Source organism: Zeugodacus cucurbitae, chromosome 5 (genome assembly GCF_028554725.1).
Source record: "Zeugodacus cucurbitae isolate PBARC_wt_2022May chromosome 5, idZeuCucr1.2, whole genome shotgun sequence".
NCBI classification, from domain to species: Eukaryota; Metazoa; Arthropoda; class Insecta; order Diptera; family Tephritidae; genus Zeugodacus; species Zeugodacus cucurbitae.
In genome coordinates, this window is record NC_071670.1 from 72301195 (window position 1) to 72313268 (window position 12074).

General features: G+C 35.9%; 1 protein-coding gene across 1 annotated transcript in view; it reads left to right on the forward strand.

Moving 5' to 3' along the window:
* LOC128922166 (neuronal acetylcholine receptor subunit alpha-7-like) overlaps positions 1 to 10924 on the forward strand; it is a 135335-nt gene extending 124411 nt beyond the window's left edge. The window contains exon 4 of the mRNA XM_054231819.1: positions 10781 to 10924. Coding sequence (XP_054087794.1) covers positions 10781 to 10924 — 144 coding nt within the window. The remainder of the gene's footprint in view (positions 1 to 10780) is intronic.
* The last annotated feature ends 1150 nt before the right edge of the window (positions 10925 to 12074 follow it).

The window sequence follows — 12074 nt, forward strand, 5'->3', positions numbered from 1 at the left end:
AGCAAACAATTTCTTCGCACAGCACTACCAACTCTGCTCCCTAATAAAAATGCTAATTAAAAACACACAAAAGCAAAGTTTTCAGAATGAAATTGTTATAAAAAGGAAATTAAATAAAGTAGAAAACCCCGCTCTAGATAAATAAAACACAACAAAATGAAGCCAATGTGAGGCATTCGGAAATATAAACTTTTATGATCACTGTAGAGGAAATGCGAAACGGAAACGTGCCCTTGGCTAATTTTCCCACGCAGATGCAAAACAAAGTTCGCGGAATAATCTGCGAACTAAAAAGCAAAGCTAAGAAAACATTCGCCATGGTAGCAAGAAGTCACAGCAGTGAATCTGAATGCTTTCATTAGGCAAAGTAAGCTACAGCGCCTATTGTTATGCTACGTTTGACGCGTTTATCTTCCGCTCTGGCTTCTCATTCATTTGCGCGCTTTTGTCGATTTGTGGTTTTTGTGGTTGCACCGTTTACACTGGGATATGTCATTTAATTATCACTTGCGACGTCAGAAGAGCAGAGAAATCAGTGAAATCACAAGCCTGTACTAACACTTGCCGAGGCTCACAGAGTTTACGCTGATTACACTTCGTCATATCATTCAAGAAACGCATACTATCTGTTCGCAATGGGTAAGCTTTGCTTGTGGCTTTTCCTACATGCGATCCCTTGTCATTAACTGTTTTACACTGTCGACGCAAACCGAACAGCTTTCAATCTTTAATCATCCACAATTAGCCTACAAATGCCAAAACGCACAAATTTCGGTAGACATTTGTCTTTCTAACCATTTACAAACTTATTTCGGCTTCCCACGCTAATTGCGAAATTAAAGTTATTTCCAACACATTAGCCGTTCCGTGAGGTCTGTGGAACGATACAAAGAACGATAAACTTTAGTTTCTATTGTTATATTTAGCTTTGCTTTCACACTGTTTCTTCTGAACCTTCATTCATTTGATAGCGTTTGTTTTTATCTCTTTTCATTTCCCATTGAATTGAAACCGCTTTCCTCAAACTCCGCTCATCGTTCTATCGCTATTGTTTACCTAACAAACCGAAAACTGTCTTCTTTTACTAATCGCCAAAGCCAAGCGGCTAATTCCATGCCTCTCCCCGGTTCCACTCTTTGTGTTCCAATTATCTTTTATAGTTGTTGTTAAAAAAGTAGAAAGAGATTAGCTTCTTACTCCATTTTGCATCGTCTTTTATTCTATCCATTTTGATATTACATTAAACATCGCCATAGATAGTACTTTTCCTTCCTAGATACTTTTACTTTGTTAAAATCATCATTCTATCCGTTTCAACGGCTGAAAATTTAATGAACTCTATCATCATAGCTTGTCCACGGTAATCCAGTTGCGCTCACTCTATTAATTTCATAAAAATTTGCTTTCATGAATATTCATGAGATCATCGGAGGTTTTATTACTTCTTGGTGTCAATGTGAACCAAATTCCAAAATCATATTTTCACAGGGCGATTAAAATTTCACAATTTACGAACATCATTGCTTCTAATTTCTTCATTTCATTATCAATTCATAGCACGAAACGAAGGTTCGAAGCTAAAGTTGTTTCTCGTACACATTGTTATACTTATATTAATGCGACTCCATACCTCAAACTCAAATCTAGTCCTCGATAGATATAAAAAGAGTACATATGTAGAGACAAATTCGAACTGGAAAATAAATACTGCAACTGTGTTAATTTTTCATACAGCTCTAGACAATAAATAATCAAACTTGCAAAAATACCGTTGGGCTAAGTGCGAATTGAACAATAAATTACAAATTAACAACAGAAAGCATAGATTTGCACTAATTAAAGTTAGAGGGAGAAAATTGTTTTCAAGAAATCAGAAAGCAAAAATTGCAAATTGTATCAGAAAAAGAGCAAATATTCAGCTTTTGACTTTGTGATGAAGGAAAACAATACATTTGTTTCATTATTTCAATATCAGACAGAGGAGGCATCACGATTTTCCACATTCTACAGAGCATTATGTCTTCGCGTGAGTTTTTATTTTCATTTCAGCACAGCATGGCGATAATATATCAATTTTCTACGTGCTCCGTTCAAGAACAAATGTGTTCACGGTCGTCCAACATGACGTATGAGTAACATTTTGTAAGAACTTATTGGTGTCTATCGTAAACAAGCTTAGCAATGCTATCTATAATTGAACTGACCAAATGTTCGTGATTTTTGTTTTATGTTACAGAAAATTACGTATGTTTTGATATAACCAAGAGTCTACACGCTTGATTCATTTTTTATGTTTGTGGGTAATCAAATGCCATTTTTTTGTTTTTCTGCCGTGGGCGATTTAAGGCATCGCTGTGGCATATGTCTAATATGTTATTATTGGAGCTTTCTGATTTAATAATAGTGTTTAAAGTTGTTCTATACATATATTACTTTCTATAAATATTTGGACTCTTGGCATTTCGATTCCAGCCCTTAAATGTATTAATTTGTAAAAGTTCTTTTTTTAAATTGCAAACGACTAATTATATTGAAATGATATGTATTCCGCCTCCATATTATGAAACACGATAACAGTTATGTACTATATTTGCAAAATGGGGAAACAACTAAATATCCTTCAAAGGTATGTCCTTTAAAATAATATGAACGTGTGATGCTGAACAAATGAATGTGCTGATTAACGCATACACATAAACCTACAATACCCAAGGATATCCATTGAAATATACACCAGTTTTAACAGTCCGCTTACTTTTCTCCTTCGCTTCGATGCTATCTGTACTAACAACAAACTTAAAATGGGTATACCAAACATATATGTATAAGTATAAATATAGCTTATCAAGCAAGAACGTGCGAAGCGAAAACAATTCGGGTAATGGGTATTTACTGCAGATATTTCTCAGCACTCTGATTTCATCTCATTTTTATTACCTAAAACCAGATTTGTTTCGTGTTTGTTTGAGCACATGGAAATGAGTGTGTGGAACATAAACCCCCACATTTAATCTATTAAAAATTAAAAAAGAATTTGAAACATATGGAGGGAATGGGTCTTTTTAACTTCACTTTCTCCATTTGATGACTATCCGAGTCTACACTCGAATATTGCAATTTATTGCTTTCTTTTGGATTATGTGATCCAAGAATTGAAAAAGCTGTCACGTATAACGATTTGTCTTCATACATAATCTTGGTTAGGCCTTTTTCGAGCTCATAAAAAAATCACTTGACAATTTAAATTGTACAAATATGTCAACTTGATACATGAGAATCCACTTAACTGTATCGTAAGCTTAAAGCAGGGAAAGGGTCTAGAAAGCGAACTGTGGGTAAAAAGAGAGGCAAATAATGGTATCAACAGTTCTTACGCCAAATATTCCTCGAATATTTGTATTTATTTTTGAGGATATAAGAATGGCAGTTATTCAAGCAAAGAATAATAATTGAAGGAAGGAATGACCTGTACCAAATTCATACGAGACTTTTAAATTTAAAATTTATAGTCAAATACTATGTCTTGACCCTTGGCTCAATATGGAAACCTCTTCAAATTTGCAACCAAGAGGCAACTCTTGATTGAGATTAAGAGAAAAATCAAAATGTCCTGCAGTAAACAATATATTTCCAAGGAGGGAAAAGAAAACTTGTAAATTTACACTAACGCATAAAATCCTAATCATTATGTTTATTAAAAACATTGTATTCACATTCTACATTTTCTCGTAGGCGTCCAATTTTCATACGTAACATTTCATATACGTTTGATAAATGCAAATGGGGAATATAATGAATATAATCGTGAAAATATAAGTAACACACTAATAAAGATGCGTCTGAGTCATCCAGCAGGCGTCTGAGACACGTGAACTGCACGCAAAGAATATCAGATTGAATGAAAAGCTTAAGTAAATGCTAAAAGCATGTGAAAAGAGAGTTGATGAAAATGCCTATGAACGAAATTAATGAAATTATTACAATGATTTTCTCTTGCTTTTTACACAATGTTCGTCTCTTCTGAGATGCGGCACGTGACACGAATACAAATACCGCTAAGTGCGTTCAGACGACGCATTCACTCAATGAATGAAAGAGTCAATGACTACACACACATATATATATATAAGTGTGGATATACAAGTATTTTGGGAATATGCGCGCAAAACAATGAGGCAAATCTGGGCTGCTGAAAGCTAATTTGTTGCGGCAACATGCGACGGCGATTAGGAACTTCCTGCCGGCTTTCGGAAGTTGTGGGTTATGCTATATGAGGTCACATGAGCTGCTGAGTTCGGGCATTCATACGCAATAATATTAGTACAAAGGTGTGCTGGAGCCAAATGGAACAATGGAAAATGAGTCTATGATCGATAGCATGATTATGTCTGTGGTTCTTTTCTATATTTAAGTTTGTGTGCCTCATCACGTATGTTGAATATAACATTCATTAAGTGATATATAAGTATATAGGTGGATAGATAGATCAATGCGAAATTCAAGAACATCAGATTTGCTCTGGTTTCTAACGACCTCATGTATAAATGTGGTCTTACAAAATCGAGACAAAAGACCGACAGCGCAACATAATAACTGTAAGGCCACGATATGACATAACCGTTTTGATTTCGACACGTAATATGTCAACAGCTGTCAACGGTAACGAATTCGTTTGCTTGTTACGGCTTACGTAAACACAATAACACCAGCATAGACTCACACATGCTTGGTCATACCTAATCGTTTTGCTGTATTTACGGATCTGTGTGTGGGTATGGGCGTTTGTGCGCTCATTTGATGGTTCACCAAATTATTATAAATGAAACGAGCTCATATGCTTTTATGCCTTACCCACAAATACACAAATGGATGTAGAAAAAAGTGTCCAACTGAGCATTGCATTAGCCTTCTACAAGGTCAAAGTATGAATATTTCCAGAAAACACAAAATTTGCACATGAAAACGAACTGAAACAGCAACACATACACACTCATGCATACATAAGATTGGCTGTTTTGCAGCATTTTTTCATTAAAACTCTTATGTAAATTTTCGCAAAAATTAGTTGGCTGCTATTTTAGAATAGTAATAGCTACGCCTCCTTTCCTCATTTTTCGTGTTTTAAATATTTTCATAGCACATTTTCAGGCGCCAGATAAGCAACAGAAAAATCTTTTTCCATACAAATGCTTTCGTTTCATTGTTCTATCTGCCAACTGACCAGACAAGTGGGAATAATGCTACAGTGCAACACCCCTCTCTTCTCACCTCAAAAGCTCTGCATCAGCAAAGCCATTTATCAAAGGGGTCCACACACAAGGGTTTCCTTTTTGCATAGTTTTATATTTTTGTGCTTTAAAAGCTCCTTTTCTGTTTGTCATTGTATTAGTGAGTACAATGCCCGAGCCAAATTCACACTTTAGATTTTTCTAGCTGCCATTTTGGGTATTTACATAAAAGAATTCCACATACAGATCTGTTTTGAGTGTGTCCGTTTTTATTTATGGGAACTCACGAGTTTATTCATGCTTGAATGCAGGCTTAATATGTTAGCTGTGTAAAGAAAAACACACGAATTGGTGTTCAACAAAGGAAAAAAAGGTTGTGGCTATATTTGCTTCTTTAGAGGTGCCAAAGCTTAAATTTCAAACTGGAGAGCAGTGAAAATTTCCTTTTTTGCTAGCTTCCCAAATTTGTACAAAAAAAAACAAAGGGGAGTAGTTTTATTTGAATAAAAAACTCACCTATTTAATCCATTGAATCAACATTACGAACTTAAATATAGCATTTAATAAAATCGCAGGTGGTTTTTAAAAGGGCGTGGGAAAATAGTTTCGCACACTGCACTACTTTAAATGTAAATTGTTATCAACGATAATCCAATCAATGCAACTTTAAAGAAAATTATGGGCTCCAATTTGAACGAGTTTCAACGAGAGGCCGCGAACAATTTAGCGGCTCAGTCGCATTGCAACCGCTTTGTTGCTTTTGATGGCGTTAGCTCTGCAGTGCTAACGATAACAGGTTCCAAAGTGACGCCAACGCCAATGGCAATGGCAATACAAACAGCAATGAATACCGTAAAATCACAACCAAGTAACTGTAAACCATAACCACAGCGACGTGTCTGCACCCCTGGCTCCACACAACTAAGTGTAACGGAAATGACCCAACACGCAAAATTGCAAAGCCAATTTATTAGATATGAGACTGGACGCGAACGCACAAACACAATCAGGGAGCCATGCGAGTGCCAGCTAGAAATCTGAAAGCGTATATACTATATGTTTGTGCGTATGATAGCTCTTCTGAAAACATATGCACACTTTTCTTCGCCTGCACTTTTTCACCGCCATTCACGTGAGTTTACATTTTGCCAACTCAGTGTATCATTTAAAAAAGTGAGAATAAAGAAATAAATAAACAAGCGTACAGCCGTGGGATATGCGATAGAGTTATCAGTTTACTGGCGAAGCACACTGCTTTCTGAGGTTACGTATACGTCCCGTTAAACCAATCCTTACTTCTATATATGGAATTATTACTGCTGTTGTTGGTGATGATGATTTTGTTGAGGCTTTTCGCTGTATTTTCACCAGTGATCAAGCAAAGTAAGCCATTTTAATGTCACAAGCGGGGAAGCGTGTATTTTTCTATTAAACTAAGACTAATAAATTCAGAGAATCTTGGCGCGGTGTTCCCGCACTTGGCGTCCAACGCGGTGAGTTTTGCCTGCAATAATTTCCTTGTTAAAAGAATATCATTTGAATTGTGGTGGCTGGCGCTTCAAAATCAAATTAAAAGCTTCTTCTACATTTTTCTCCTTTTGGGCATTTTCTCACACAAAATTTGTTGTCGTTTCTCGGTTTCTTGCTTTATGCAGTGAAGCGTCCCTAATGAGTTGAGTTGTATAACAAATATAATAAGCAAGTCGACAGTGAAATTCAAATGTAAAAGTGTTGAAAGAGTTTTCATGCAACTTCCTGCCAGTATTATGCCACAACAACAAAAATAGTGATAATGTGAGTAAAAAATTGGGTATTGGAAGCTCTAAAGCAAGCCTTAAGCTCATGATTGCGTTAGGCGACGAAAGTAGAAACAGAAAAGTTTCCAAAAACACTTTTAAACCCCTTTCGTCTAATTGCTATTTGATAAGTTTCCACGAAGAAAATAAAGAAAAGGAAAACGGAATGACGCGATGTAATTTCCTGTAGTTGTTGTGCGAAAGGGTACTCACTAGCAGAGTAAATTTAAATTTTATTTGTGCACAACAAACCAATTTTAATTGAAAACAACAACGGTAAAGAAACTCGATCCTAAACAAACTCAAGTTGAAAGAAGCGCAAAAACAGAGTCACATAACCACAAATTATTTTTAATGTTCTGAAGAATCGCATTTTGACCGCATTGAATCGTAAAAGCGACAAGTGTTTACCAGTGGCTGAAGACATCTCGTGCATTTTGTGTAAAGCAATTTCAACTTTTGCACCAAATTCTACAAAAAATACAAGAAATATCTGCAAGAATTCTTCGCTTGCATGAGACTTCTACACCTTATATTTTTTGGCATATTTGCCCTTGTTCATCCCGTTTATGAAGACAACAAAAATTCTGACATGACAAGCACTCAGCAACTAATGTGAGAATGTGTGAATTGTTTCTTTCAATATGTGGTCTAAGGCGTTTTTACATGACTTAACTATTTTACCGGGATGTTGCCTGAAAATTATTGATTACCAAATGCAGCGACACTAATTAAGCAAAAACTGAATTTGATTTAATCAATTAAATAATTGAATTTGCATTTAACCGCTTTCTTGATCACAATGAACAAGAATTTCACGCCAACAATGCTAGGGAAAGCAAGTGTAAACTAGAACAAAAACACAGGTTGACTAAAATGAATGATTGAATTCAACAACTGTGAATGTCAAATTACTGAAACCAAAAACCAAAACAAAAAAAAAAAAAAAAAAATGTAAATTTAGTTTTGTTAAATGGTATGAACTGCAGCTGAAAATTGGCGAATTCCCCAAAGCCTGCGCAGCTTTTGTGTTTTGCAAAAACATTGTCAACACGAAAGCAAACGAGCATGTTGTTCTTATTGATATTTATTTATTTAACAGCGCGCCAACAAGCGTCGAAATTGCAGCAGCGTGTTTCGTCGGCGCTAACAATATTTGCAACCGCAGTTATTCGGGGAACTTTGACATGTGCATCAGTATTTGGCGTGTATTCATATCTACAACTGATGTAACGACAACAGCGAATGACTCTGTGGACATCAAATCAAAAAGCGCTAACAATTTTGGACGCAAATTTTCCGGTTATTTGCGAAAATCATTGTGGCAACCTAAATTAGCCAGAACGTTCGAGGGATGCCATATTGAATGTACGAATTCGAATATCTCTTGTTTACCTTTTGTGTTTGTTAGAGATTCTAGCAAATGTTTGTACAAATCTGTATATACGATGTCCTTCAGCACACTTCTGTACGCTGCTGAAAAATAAATGTCTTTGTCATATATGTATGTGTTCATGTATGTGTTGAAGTTTGAGTGCGCTGCTCATCTAAGCTGGAACCTTTTTCATTTTCTGACCAATTGTGCAACCATTTTGTGGTGAAACTTGTTTAAGGCATTTGCGTTGTTAATTGAATTCTCATGCTTTAGTAAAGGGTGATTTTTTAAGAGCTTGATAACTTTGCATAACGCATAAAATTTGCAAAATCTCATCGGTTCTTTATTTGAAACGTTAGATTGGTTCATGACATTTACTTTTTGAAGATAATTTCATTTAAATGTTGACCGCGGCTGCGTCTTAGGTGGTCCATTCGGAAAGTCCAATTTTGGGCAACTTTTTCGAGCATTTCGGCCGGAATAGCCCGAATTTCTTCGGAAATGTTGTCTTCCAAAGCTGGAATAGTTGCTGGCTTATTTCTGTAGACTTTAGACTTGACGTAGCCCCACAAAAAATAGTCTAAAGGCGTTAAATCGCATGATCTTGGTGGCCAACTTACGGGTCCATTTCTTGAGATGAATTGTTCTCCGAAGTTTTCCCTCAAAATGGCCATAGAATCGCGAGCTGTGTGGCATGTAGCGCCATCTTGTTGAAACCACATGTCAACCAAGTTCAGTTCTTCCATTTTTGGCAACAAAAAGTTTGTTAGCATCGAACGATAGCGATCGCCATTCACCGTAACGTTGCGTCCAACAGCATCTTTGAAAAAATACGGTCCAATGATTCCACCAGCGTACAAACCACACCAAACAGTGCATTTTTCGGGATGCATGGGCAGTTCTTGAACGGCTTCTGGTTGCTCTTCACCCCAAATGCGGCAATTTTGCTTATTTACGTAGCCATTCAACCAGAAATGAGCCTCATCGCTGAACAAAATTTGTCGATAAAAAAGCGGATTTCACATTTCGAACCGAACACTGATTTTGGTAATAAAATTCAATGATTTGCAAGCGTTGCTCGTTAGTAAGTCTATTCATGATGAAATGTCAAAGCATACTGAGCATCTTTCTCTTTGACACCATGTCTGAAATCCCACGCGATCTGTCAAATACTAATGCATGAAAATCCTAACCTCAAAAAAATCACCCTTTATTTTCTCACTCAGTGGATATCAATTTTAATTTGAATAACTAGTATTTTCAGTATGTAGTAGGACAAAGCTGACAATCGACATTTTGTTTGTTTCTCTGCAGGACGTAAAGAATCAATTGCTAATAACAAATATTTGGCTCCCCAAAAGCAACAAAATATTGTCACACACTACAACAACAGACATCTAATATGAAACACAAATACGAAACTAGCCAAATTGAACAAAAGCTTAAGAAGTCAAATAAATAACGAAACATTATATAAATAAAATATAAGAAAATCAAATAAACATATTCTGCTGAAGTGAAGAGTGTCGTTCGATTGGGGAGAGCATCTGCTGGTTGGAATACAAATTTTATCCAAATCTAGAATATACCAGAGCATCAGATATTTCGATTAGAGACGCATTAATCTTCAGCATCGGCCAAATCGTCTGTCCACCTACAGCGAAGCATATAATATATTTTACTGAAATCGACATTAGTGTCTAAGAGTAACTGGAACTGGCAGCCTCTCTAACCACTTCTTCTCTCTTTCACCACATGCCTCAACACATAACGGTTTTCTATATGCTCGCTGAAGCAATTTGCCGTTTTGCATTCCGTTTATAATTTGGCGGTTGCGCCAAATGCACTTTGATTACTTCTGGCAACTCATATACTTAGGAAATTGTATTTCAGCGCAGCAAACAATGCAACACTGCGCCATTAATAAAAATTTCACGAAATGAGGTCGTCGTAATGGGTCTTAAAAGAAAAGTGTTCGGTCGCTGCTGCAATTTACAATGGATTTGCTGTAAATGACATAGCAAGAGGCACCAAGAGCTGTCGTAGAAACCAAAGAGTTAATGTGATATTAAAATGTTCACTTTAATTAAAAATGATTTGACTCTTCAAATAATAATTTCTTAAAACTTAAGAATAATTTTTAAATACATGAGAGAAAATCGCAAAAAATATATTTTTTACTTAATGAATCCATCATAATTTTGATTACATTTCGATCTGAATAAACTGTTAGGCTCTGAAATAACTGTTATTCATGACTTAATTGAATTTTATATTATCAATACAGAAATCGGATTATTATTAATTTTCACTATAGTTACAGTTATGATGGATGATAAACCTTTAAAATATTCTAATTTAATATTTAATTTATCGTTTAGGAATGGAATGACATGAACATGCGCTGGAACTCAAGCGAGTATGGCGGCATACGGGATCTCCGCATTCCTACACACAGACTTTGGAATCCGGATGTGCTCAATCGAAAAAAATTACGCATAAGTCACTATGAAATAAATATCTAAAAAAGATAAGAATCTTGCAAAATAGTATATAATAATACATATCTACAAACACAAGAGCACTCTAGCGAATTCTCATTATATTCTCATTTTGAGCGCAGAAGGTAAAAATGTCTGCTTATCGTTTTTTGTTACACTTACTCACACTATCTGTGGCCTTAGCACAGCTCTCCAGCGCTTTAGCTACTGAGCCCCCTGGGTGCAACGATTATTCCATACAAAAGCATTTTTTATTTAACGCTTGAGGCACGTTTAAGCCCCCCTCGTTTAATACAGGCCATTACTTTACTATTTAATACATATCTGAGTATAAATTTATACGAAGAGTCTTTAGCATATGTGGAACTCTGCTAAAGAGATTGTATATTTCCTCATTGCCACCGGTCTAATTTAGTTTTAGTTTTAACTCGTGGTCACAATGAAATTATCGCACTAAAACCCAATATGAGAAGGAGTTTGAACACGGTACAATGAAGCAAAACAGGCGGCTCAATTTTCATACACAAACAGATAAAACATTATGTGCTAACAAAAGAAGTACAGTATTGCAACAGTGTGTGTGTGTTTGAGTGGAATAGAGAACGCATCGCTATTAATATTTCATTGAAGAGTTTAAGCCAACATCGGCATTAATTGCGTTTATTGTTTCGCCTTTTGCATTCACTTGTAAACACTTCAAACTCATTCAGTCCCCTCACAGCCTTTAAAAGATGGAGTCTGCTTTCCCAGTCAGACATAAATACTTGTGTATGTGATTTGTGGCGAAACAGAGTAGTGTCACGCTAATCCACATATTCAGAGTGAAATAAAAAAATCAGAGACTGTGTTAAATCATTGACGCGTTCACAGGCACAATAATTGCTTTAATCCGTTACACATACACCAACACACCCGCCCGTACGTCTAGAGTAACATTCACCATACCCATTTGAATGTCCCTTTAGTGCTTTTATTTTTTATCATTAAAAGTTCCTCGACCTCAATGGCAAATAGATATATATAGATATATTTTATGAAATGGATGCCAGATAATGCTGTGTTATAGGAAAATTATAACGCAATGTATATAGGTATGAGACATATGAATATGCCTCGCTTGGTATTCGATTATCTCCGAGACTCGGAGGCATGAATGCAGGGCATTGACATTGCC